Below are 12,200 nucleotides of genomic sequence, written 5' to 3' on the forward strand. Positions count from 1 at the left end.
TGTATTATAGTATGGTGAATTATAGAACGGTGTATTATAGTATGGTGTATTATAGTATGGTGTATTATAGTATGGTGTATTAAAGTATAGTGTATTATAGTATGGTGTATTATAGAACGGTGTATTATAGTATGGTGTATTATAGTAGGGTGTATTATAGTATGGTGTATTATAGTATGGTGTATTATAGTATGGTGTATTATAGTATGGTGTATTATAGTATGGTGTTTTATAGTATGGTGTTTTATAGTATGGTGTATTATAGTATAGTGTACTATAGTATGGTGTATTATAGTATGGTCTGTAGTATGTTGTATTCTAGTATGGTATTTTATAGTATGGTGTATTATAGTATGGTGTATTATAGTATGGTGTTTTATAGTATGGTGTATTATAGTATGCTGTTTTATAGTATGGTCTATAGTATGGTGTATTATAGTATGGTGTATTATAGTACAGGGTATTATAGCATGGTGTATTATAGAATGCGTATTATAGTATGGTGTAGTATAGTATGGTCTATAGTATGGTGTATTATAGTATGGTGTATTATAGTAGGGTGTATTATAGTATGGTGTATTAAAGTATAGTGTATTATAGTATGGTGTATTATAGAACGGTGTATTATAGTATGGTGTATTATAGTAGGGTGTATTATAGTATGGTGTATTAAAGTATAGTGTATTATAGTAGGGTGTATTATAGTATGGTGTATTAAAGTATAGTGTATTATAGAACGGTGTATTATAGTATGGCGTATTATAGTATGGTGTATTATAGTATGGTGTATTATCGTATGGTGTATTATAGTATGGTGTATTATTGAACGGTGTATTATAGTATGGTGTATTATAGTATGGTGTATTAAAGTATAGTGTATTATAGTATGGTGTATTATAGAACGGTGTATTACAGTATGGTGTATTATAGTAGGGTGTATTATAGTATGGTGTATTATAGTATGGTGTATTATAGTATGGTGTATTATAGTATGGTGTATTAAAGTATAGTGTATTATAGTAGGGTGTATTATAGTATGGTGTATTAAAGTATAGTGTATTATAGTATGGTGTATTATAGAACGGTGTATTATAGTATGGTGTATTATAGTAGGGTGTATTATAGTATGGTGTATTAAAGTATAGTGTATTATAGTAGGGTGTATTATAGTATGGTGTATTAAAGTATAGTGTATTATAGAACGGTATATTATAGTATGGCGTATTATAGTATGGTGTATTAAAGAACGGTGTATTATAGTAGGGTGTATTATAGTAGGGTGTATTATAGTATGGTGTATTATAGTATGGTGTATTATAGTATAGTGTATTATAGTATGGTGTATTATAGTATGGTGTATTATAGAACGGTGTATTATAGTATGGTGTATTATAGTAGGGTGTATTATAGTATGGTGTATTATAGTATGGTGTATTATAGTATGGTGTATTACAGTATGGTGTATTAAAGTATAGTGTATTACAGTATAGTGTATTATAGTAGGGTGTATTATAGTATGGTGTATTAAAGTATAGTGTATTATAGTATGGTGAATTATAGAACGGTGTATTATAGTATGGTGTATTATAGTATGGTGTATTATAGTATGGTGTATTAAAGTATAGTGTATTATAGTATGGTGTATTATAGAACGGTGTATTATAGTATGGTGTATTATAGTAGGGTGTATTATAGTATGGTGTATTATAGTATGGTGTATTATAGTATGGTGTATTATAGTATGGTGTATTATAGTATGGTGTTTTATAGTATGGTGTTTTATAGTATGGTGTATTATAGTATAGTGTACTATAGTATGGTGTATTATAGTATGGTCTGTAGTATGTTGTATTCTAGTATGGTATTTTATAGTATGGTGTATTATAGTATGGTGTATTATAGTATGGTGTTTTATAGTATGGTGTATTATAGTATGGTGTACTATAGTATGGTGTTTTATAGTATGGTGTTTTATAGTATGGTGTATTATAGTATGGTGTATTATAGTATGGTGTTTTATAGTATGGTATTTTATAGTATGGTGTATTATAGTATAGTGTACTATAGTATGGTGTATTATAGTATAGTGTATTATAGTATGGTCTGTAGTATGTTGTATTCTAGTATGGTATTTTATAGTATGGTGTATTATAGTATAGTGTATTATAGTATGGTGTATTATAGTATGGTGGATTATAGTATAGTGTATTATAGTATGGTGTATTATAGTATGGTGCATTATAGTATAGTGTATTATAGTATGGTGTATTATAGTATGGTGTTTTATAATATGGTGTTTTATAGTATAGTGTATTATAGTACAGTGTATTATATTACTACCCGATGTCACAGGAAGGCCAAAAAGATCATCAAGGACAACAATCACCCGAGCCACTGCCTTTTCATCCCGCTATCATCCAGAAGGCGAGGTCAGTATAGGTGCATCAAAGCAGGGACCCGAGAGACTGAAAAACAGCTTCTATCTCAAGGCCATCAGACTGTTAAACAGCCACCACTAGCATTGAGTGGCTGCTGCCAACATACTGACTCAAATCTTTAGTCACTTTGATAATTAAAAATTGGATGTATTAAATGTATCACTCGTCTCTTTAAACAATGCCACTTTATATAATGTTCACATACCCTATATTACTCATCTCATATGTATATACTGTATTCTATACTATCTACTGGATCTTGCCTATGCCGTTCGGCCATCGCTCATCCATATATTTATATGCACATATTCTTATTCATTCCTTTACACTTGTGTATAAGGTAGTTGTTGTGAAATTGTTAGATTACTTGTTAGATATTGATGCACTGTCGGAACTGGAAGCACAAGCATTTCGCTACACTCGCATTTACATCTGCTAACCATGTGTATGTGACCAAACAAATTTGATCTGATTTATTACAGTGTGGTCTATTATAATACAGTGTATTATATTATGGTGTATAGTATGGTGTGTTATAGTATGATATATAGTATGGTATTTAGTATAGTGTATATTACTGTGTATTATAGTACAGTGTATTAGAGTATTGTGTATAGTAGTGTATTATAGTATATGTATATTACATGGTATTATAGTACATTGTACATTATGGAGTATTATAATATAGTGTATAGTACGGTGTATTATAGTATGGTGTAAGGTGTAGTATAGTACATTGTACAGTACACTGTATTATAGTATGGTGTATAGTACGGCGTATAGTAAGTGTATTATAGTATATTACAGTACGGTGTTTAGTACAGTGTATGGTGTTTTATAGTATGGTGTATTATAGTATGGTGTTTTATAGTATGGTGTTTTATAGTATGGTGTTTTATAGTATTGTGTATTATAGTATGGTGTATTAAAGTATGGTGTATTATAGTATAGTGTATTATAGTATGGTGTATTATAGTATGGTGTTTTATAGTATGGTGTTTTATAGTACGGTGTATTATAGTATGGTGTATTATAATATGGTGTATTATAGTATGGTGTATTAAAGTATGGTGTATTATAGTATGGTGTATTATAGTATGGTGTATTATAGTATGGTGTATTATAGTATGGTGTTTTAAAGTATGGTGTATTATAGTATGGTGTATTATAGTATGGTCTATAGTATGGTGTATTATAGTATGGTCTATAGTATGATGTATTATAGTATGGTGTATTATAGTATGGTGTATTAAAGTATGGTGTATTATAGTATGGTGTATTATAGTAAGGTGTATTAAAGTATGGTGTATTATAGTACGGTGTATTATAGTATGGTGTATTATAGTATGGTGCATTATAGTATGGTGTATTATAGTATGGTGTATTATAGTATGGTGTATTATAGTACGGTGTATTATAGTATGGTGTATTATAGTATGGTGTATTAAAGTATGGTGTATTATAGTATGGTGTATTATAGTATGGTGTATTAAAGTATGGTGTATTATAGTATGGTGTATTATAGTATGGTGTATTAAAGTATAGTGTATTATAGTATGGTGTATTATAGTATGGTGTATTATAGTATGGTGTATTATAGTATGGTCTATAGTATGATGTATTATAGTATGGTGTATTATAGTATGGTGTATTAAAGTATGGTGTATTATAGTATGGTGTATTATAGTAAGGTGTATTAAAGTATGGTGTATTATAGTACGGTGTATTATAGTATGGTGTATTATAGTATGGTGTATTATAGTATGGTGTATTATAGTATGGTGTTTTATAGTATGGTGTATTATAGTATGGTGTATTATAGTATGGTGTATTAAAGTATGGTGTATTATAGTATGGTGTATTATAGTATGGTGTATTATAGTATGGTGTATTATAGTATGGTGTATTATAGTATGGTGTATTATAGTATGGTGTATTATAGTATTGTGTATAGTACAGTGTAATACAGTACGTGTATAGGATGGTCTATAGTGTGTATAGTACAGTGTAATACAGTATGTGTATAGGATGGTCTATAGTGTGTATAGTACAGTGTAATACAGTATGTGTATAGGATGGTCTATAGTGTGTATAGTACAGTGTAATACAGTACGTGTATAGGATGGTCTATAGTGTGTATAGTACAGTGTAATACAGTACGTGTATAGGATGGTCTATAGTGTGTATAGTACAGTGTAATACAGTACGTGTATAGGATGGTCTATAGTGTGTATAGTACAGTGTAATACAGTACGTGTATAGGATGGTCTATAGTGTGTATAGTACAGTGTAATACAGTACGTGTATAGGATGGTCTATAGTGTGTATAGTACAGTGTAATACAGTACGTGTATAGGATGGTCTATAGTGTGTATAGTACAGTGTAATACAGTACGTGTACAGTACAGTACAGTACAGTACAGTACAGTACAGTACAGTACAGTACAGTACAGTACAGTACAGTACAGTACAGAGCGTTCAGATTATAGGCATATATGATCACTGCAAAACAAAATGCTCGCACATTTAACTGTCCATTTCTGTAAAACAAACAATATGAGAAAATACCTCTTATTACAATAAATATTTATCAAAATAAAAATAAATAACAAACTATGTTTACTGTTTGGCAATAGTCTGTAATATATATATATATATATATATATATATATATATATATATATATATATATATATATATATATATTATTATTTTTTTTTTTTAAGTGGTGTGACACAGTCTAAAGCTAAAAGTATTTGCTAAGAAAAATCTACTTAATCAACTCTTGTTATTATATTGTGGTCTATTATGAAAATTGTTCTCCTGATCCTTGCATTACACTGTGTCTCTACCCACTGAGTGGTTTGGCTCGTCTTCGCAAGGTCAAATTGTTGAACGATCAGGCTGTCAAATCAGGCCATTCCGCATTAGCAGAATGAGACCGCCTGCCGTCATCAAGAGCTAGCTGGTTAAGTGTTCCACACACTTTATATAAATATTTAAAAAGACCCTCTTTGTTAATTAAATTATCTCTTTTCTGATACACAAACGTGCCAAACAGGATGAGAAACCCTTTTAAATTCCCCCAGTGCTAAAAGGTGCCTGTCCTGTATAGTCTCTCCTTGCATCTCGTAAAGCAAATACAAACCCTGGGGAACAGCCCTTAGCCAGGCTCCCACCTTTTGCTGCTTGATGAAAAATGGCACGATGAACAAACAGACGTGCAGATGTTCTATTAGAAAAACACTGTTTTTCGTCTTGTTCTCTGTCAGACATGCCAGCAGTCAGTTTGACCTCTTCTTAAGAATAGTACGGAGAGAATTCAACGAGGAGGGACTTTTAAACAAGGCCCGACGTCGGGTGAATTTGAGACACGTGTTCTCAATATTCTGATTGGAAAATACATTCCGTGCTTCCGTACATCGTTATATAGCCTGTAACGTATGTCAACAACTCCTTCATTTCATATCCATGACTTAATTAATTCTACATCTTGATAGAAGAATACATAAGGTGCACTTTTCCTAACTAGCAACAAAATGTTCTCCTTTCTTTTCTATTGTCCCAGAAACCAAGGCGTCCCCTTTAAACCAGGGCGTCCCCTTTAAACCAGGGCGTCCCCTTTAAACCAGGGCGTACCCTTTAAACCAGGGTGTCCCATTTAAACCAAGGTGTACCGTTTAAACCAAGGCGTGACATTTAAACCAAGGCGTCCCATTTAAACCATGGCGTCCCCTTTATACCAAGGCGTCCCATTTAAACCAAGGCGTCCCATTTAAACCAAGGTGTCCCCTTTAAACCAGGGCGTCCCATTTAAACCAGGGCGTCCCCTTTAAACCAGGGCGTCCCCTTTAAGCCAAGGCGTCCCCTTTAAACCAGGGCGTCCCATTTAAACCAGGGCGTCCCCTTTAAACCAAGGCGTCCCCTTTAAACCAAGGCGTCCCATTTAAACCAGGGCATCCCCTTTAAACCAGGCCATCCCCTTTAAACCAAGGCGTCCCATTTAAACCAAGGCGTCCCATTTAAACCAGGGTGTCACCTTTATTTTTCTTGACAGTAACATTTTTTGTCAGGAAATGAATGTGGGACATAGATCCATCGATACAAGTTGCCATTCCAGAATAGAAAATTATATACAGTATGTTACGGTATCTGTACACTTGCTTGAGGGCAGATCTGTACCGCACAATACACACACGCAAACAGACCAAAGCACCCAAACAGGCAGAAACACACACACACATTACCTGTATGTACCCTCGCTGAAGGGTGATCTGCACAATTCACACACGCAACAACAAAAACACACACACACATACACACACAGCCAGCTGCGCCCGAGCCCTCAACCGATGTTAACACAAACTCACACATTCCCAGCAGGCCCCGGCGACCTGAACCCGCCAGTCTCACCTGATGTAGTCGTTTCTGCAGAGGATCATGCCGCTCTTGGTGTAACAGGAGGTGCCTATCTCCCCCAGCTGGGCCTGGCAGCAGGAGCACTTAAGGCATCGGCTGTGCCAGTAGCTGTCCATGGTATAGAGAAGGAAGCGGTCAGCGATCTTCCCCCCACAGCCCGCACACCTCTTCCAGGACAGGGACCCTGCTCCCACCGGAGGGGGCTGGCTGCTACCTCCAGGATTCACCATGGTCCCTAGTGAAGAAATAACAAGAGACACAAACATGTTGATATCAGTATTTGTCACTGGTTAAGAAATACAGAAACGATAAGGATTCCTGCCAGTATTGATTTTGAAGCATTGTTCCTGGTTATGAAGAAAAAAAACACAAGAGATTAAGAAGGTTGTTATGAGACTGGTGGTGACTGACAGGTGGTGACTAACAGGTGGTGACTGACAGGTGGTGACTAACAGGTGGTGACTGACAGGTGGTGACTGACAGGTGGTGACTAACAGGTGGTGACTGACAGGTGGTGACTAACAGGTGGTGACTAACAGGTGGTGACTGACAGGTGGTGACTGACAGGTGGTGACTGACAGGTGGTGACTGACAGGTGGTGACTAACAGGTGGTGACTGACAGGTGGTGACTGACAGGGGGTGACTAACAGGTGGTGACTGACAGGTGGTGACTAACAGGTGGTGGCTAACAGGTGGTGACTAACGGGTGGTGACTAACGGGTGGTGACTGACAGGTGGTGACTAACGGGTGGTGACTAACGGGTGGTGACTGACAGGTGGTGACTAACAGGTGGTGACTGACAGGTGGTGACTGACAGGGGGTGACTAACAGGTGGTGACTGACAGGTGGTGACTAACAGGTGGTGGCTAACAGGTGGTGGCTAACAGGTGGTGGCTAACAGGTGGTGACTAACGGGTGGTGACTAACGGGTGGTGACTGACAGGTGGTGACTAACAGGTGGTGACTGACAGGTGGTGACTGACAGGGGGTGACTAACAGGTGGTGACTGACAGGTGGTGACTAACAGGTGGTGGCTAACAGGTGGTGACTAACGGGTGGTGACTAACGGGTGGTGACTGACGGGTGGTGACTAACGGGTGGTGACTAACAGGTGGTGACTAACGGGTGGTGACTAACGGGTGGTGACTGACAGGTGGTGACTGACAGGTGGTGACTGACAGGTGGTGACTGACAGGTGGTGACTGACAGGGGGTGACTAACGGGTGGTGACTGACGGGTGGTGACTGACGGGTGGTGACTGACGGGTGGTGACTGACGGGTGGTGACTGACGGGTGGTGACTAACGGGTGGTGACTGACGGGTGGTGACTGACGGGTGGTGACTGACGGGTGGTGACTAACGGGTGGTGACTGACGGGTGGTGACTGACGGGTGGTGACACCTGAAACATATTAAGACAAGAAAAAGGTTGCTGACCGAAACAACAAAACAATAAACATTGCAGAGGTTATAGGTTATATCTTGTGTGCAGGAATTCACTTTTCTACAACCTGTAAGGCAGCACTCAGATGTTTCTAATGGTTTTTTCAGGGATTGTTAACTAAAATATTGTTGTCTGACACAGTGCACTTTGTGGTTTATGGAAACTCTTTGAGACATTGCGGTTTATGGCAGCTCATATTGAAACATTGCGGTTTATGGCAGCTCATATTGAAACATTGCGGTTTATGGCAGCTCATATTGAAACATTGCGGTTTGTGGCAGCTCATATTGAATCATTGCGGTTTATGGCAGCTCATATTGAAACATTGCGGTTTATGGCAGCTCATATTGAAACATTGCGGTTTATTGCAGCTCATATTGAAACATTGCGGTTTATGGCAGCTCATATTGAAACATTGCGGTTTATGGAAACTCATATTGAAACTACAAGTATTCTGCATTCTACATTAATTTTACATTTCAAACAAAAGTGTGATTATTATTGAGATAAGACTTACATTTATTTTAAATACACTTATAGCAAAAGTTTTATAATGGCCAATTTACAACGCAGTTGCTACTTAATTTTTGGTCCAAAGCAGCATTTTGGCAGCCAAGCTACAAAAATAGGCCTATACATGTGAAGTTGAACCAACTGAATTTTCAATTAGCCTACATTTGAATTCCTGGTCGACAGAGAGGCCAGTGTTGTAACAAGGTAATTAAAGTGGTGTTAAATGACACTGTTTTCTCGGGGTCACGTGATCAGCCACATGTAAACCACACCTCATCCTCACCAACGAGGCAACCCAGGCAGGCTGAAAAAGCTCTAGTCTGACACAGACAGTGTCTGTAGTGTCTGTTGGTTGTTTGTGGGAGAAAAAAAAGCTCCAGTTTGCGTCCGATAGCGTCGGTAATGTTGTCTGTAGTCTGTAAAAGCTTTATGTTGACTGTGTGTCTGTAGGTCGTCTGTAGTACAAACAACTGACAGACCATATAGACCTATACCTACAGAGTGCTATTCCAGGCAAACTGTCACTGTCAAAAAGCTTCCCAATGTGGCATCCATAAGTTATTAGCCTGTTATAGTCAGATTAAGTATTCGCAAAGCTGTAAAAGGACTGCAGACTGTAATAATTGTATTTATAAACAACAGTAGAACTCATCTGTCCCTTCTTCAGTGATTCTGTTCCAGAGTTACAGAGGAGAGGGGCTACAACTCATTTACTGTACTAAATCTGCACTTGATCTTTCCGACTCTCTCTCTCTTGTCTCTATCTCTCTCTCTCTCTCTCTCTCTCTCTCTCTCTCTCTCTCTCTAAATATATATATATATATATATATATATATATATATATATATATATATATATATATCTCCCCACATACACACATACACACACACACTGTCTCTCTCCTCTCATCTAAATGCTGTTTTTACTCCATCCATTCTGTGGTTGTGGTGTGATGTGAAGAATGTGTGTTCACTGATAACACCAAGAGCCAGAAGAACAATTAGAGCAGAGCTGCACGGGGGCCTTGCCTTTTGTTGGGCTCTTAATGACTTTAGAACAGAACATTACTCTATACCACGCTGTTCTGCACACCTGTCAATGTTCTCTTTCTATGGATGGCAGAAGGGGACAAAAAGGTGGTCTGCATCGGCTTGTTTCTAACGGAGGGAAGTCTGGGTGAACACAGGAGTGCTATTAATTGAAAAACCATAAAAGTTGTATGAGACTTTGCCTAACTGTCTGCAGGGTGACGGACCCTATCAATGTTTAGCATGTGTCACCTTTAAAGAGGAACTCAAATCTACTGATATCACGGGCTACTATGGATTAACGTATTACATAGACTATTACTATCCTACTATCCTATTTGTGATAATCTATTTACGCAATGCAAAAACACTTTTTGTTCAAACTGATCTGAAACTAATATATTTGAATTCTAATCCTTCCCCAATGTTCAGCATGCAGGGCAGACTTCATGGCTCGCTGAGACAAATCTTTGTTGAAAGGTAATTAGAGGAGAAGGGCAGGGGGAGAAAACGCTGCACTGAGAAAAGCATTCACTAACCCCATTAGCAGAGGCTCTTAGGGACAAGCTATACCTTAGTGCTGATTAAATCTAAAAGGAGATGAATCAAAAAGCTGGCCCGAAAGTGACTCCCTGGATAAATAAGATGGGCCATGTCAAGTTTCATTCCGGGTTGGGGAAGAGAGGACATTTGAGGGGGTAAAGCTTTTAACTTAAATGGGCTAACTCAAGTAATTACACGGACAGGCAATTTAGAAGGCAGTGAGATGGAGTCGGGGAGAAATACAAAACAGATCAGGCAACCCAGACCGGCTGCAGCCCAAGGCTAAACAACCCCCATTCCCGTTCTGGCAATCTGATGGTTGCGTTTTAATGGAAAGTCAAAAGTAAACGGAATATACCACAGCAGACTACAGTAGAACACAGAACAGAAGGTGTTCCATGTATCGCCTGTGCCCGTGGCGAGAAGATTAAAACGTGGAGAACATAGAACGTAAAGAACCATGCATGGGTTACTTTTGCGAATTCCCTTATTTGAACGCAGACTCTCTATATTTACAAATATACAATAACATATTGACAGTACGTTCTAGAGGTTAGGTTCATTAATAGAATATTAACATGATATAAAAATCATACGCAAAGACGAACAATAAAAGTATAGTATTCTCCTTTTTTTTAGTGGAACCTTTCACACCCAAATGGACCTAAACCTTCATTATTGTGACGTATAACAGGCATTGTAATAAATCACGTTAAAGTGCCATGATGCGACACACTCAGATCCATAATAATAATAATAAAACACCCACCTCGCTTGTCCCTTTTGAGAGTAATGATTGAATCTGTCTGTCACGTAGGTTTCTTTAAAAAATGGTATAGCAACTAGGCTTGCATGGACTACTTTGGACCAAAGAAAAGAAAATGTACAAGGAGTCCAGAAAACTAGGCTATTGCGTAAATTACAGTGACCAGTCTATAAATCAAACGACAAAACGTGAGATTCTCCAGCGGTCCCTGTGATCGCGATTCGCGTCCTCGGAAATAGGCTGCTGTGACTGTGACTGCTGGCAATTGTAAAACGAACGAAGCAAAAGGCTAATGGAGTTTTCAGATAGTATTTCCACTGGTGCCGTCCCGTTTCTTTCGTAACCAGATGCCAGTCCAACGCTGGATGATCTGCTCTACGCATGCAATAATTAATACAGAAGACCTGGCTGGCACTAAGTTTATAATGATGCACGCACAAGAAAATGTTGCGGCAATACGCGACTCCTGTCCTCTCTATCTCTCTCTCTCTCTCTTCTGTTCAACGCTACCTTGTCCCCAATGGTCGCCTGCTCTACATTTGACAGTGACAGAACGAAAATCCCAAGTAAACCTCCTCTAGTTGGATGACGTAAACCTCTCTGCAGCCAATCTACACGCGGTCCATTCAAGCGGAATAACAAATCCACCCAATCAGAAGAACGTAGTTAACTTGGACACCAAGTAAAGGAAGAAAAATGCAGCTGAATGAGATATACTCGTTTTGTAGGCTACGCCGCGGGTCGAAGGAGGGAAACTCATCTTTGTACTGAGAACGGTTACGGTACTACTGTCCCTAATGGCGCCCCAAACAGTTTCACAGTAGGTCCCTGTGTATGACACGTTGTGTTTATGAAATTAACAACCTCCTAAAAAATTGTCAAAAAAGAACAGAAACATCTCCCCACGCAAAGTCATTACGCACAAATATCGGATCCTTACGCAAAACATTACTCACAACATTCTTGTCTGCTTGGTTATACTTTAAAATAAGTTGCTCTAATACATGTGTAGTACAGTAATCACACCAGTAACACCAGTGTAATAGCA

At 37.9% G+C, this 12,200-nt stretch overlaps 1 protein-coding gene across 2 annotated transcripts in view; it reads right to left on the bottom strand.

Annotated features, from left to right (window-relative positions):
* lmo4b (LIM domain only 4b) overlaps positions 1 to 11,702 on the bottom strand; it is a 38,672-nt gene extending 26,970 nt beyond the window's left edge. The window contains exons 1-2 of one of the 2 annotated variants that reach the window (XM_064936161.1): positions 11,156 to 11,702; positions 6,852 to 7,092 (exon numbers count right to left, since the gene is read on the bottom strand). In XM_064936161.1, coding sequence (XP_064792233.1) covers positions 6,852 to 7,087 — 236 coding nt within the window. In that variant the 5' untranslated portion in view covers positions 7,088 to 7,092; positions 11,156 to 11,702. The remainder of the gene's footprint in view (positions 1 to 6,851; positions 7,093 to 11,155) is intronic. The other variant, XM_064936162.1, reaches the window with a different exon arrangement.
* Positions 11,703 to 12,200: the final 498 nt, after the last annotated feature.

The sequence above is a fragment of the Oncorhynchus masou genome, chromosome 24 (genome assembly GCF_036934945.1).
Source record: "Oncorhynchus masou masou isolate Uvic2021 chromosome 24, UVic_Omas_1.1, whole genome shotgun sequence".
NCBI lineage: Eukaryota > Metazoa > Chordata > Actinopteri > Salmoniformes > Salmonidae > Oncorhynchus > Oncorhynchus masou.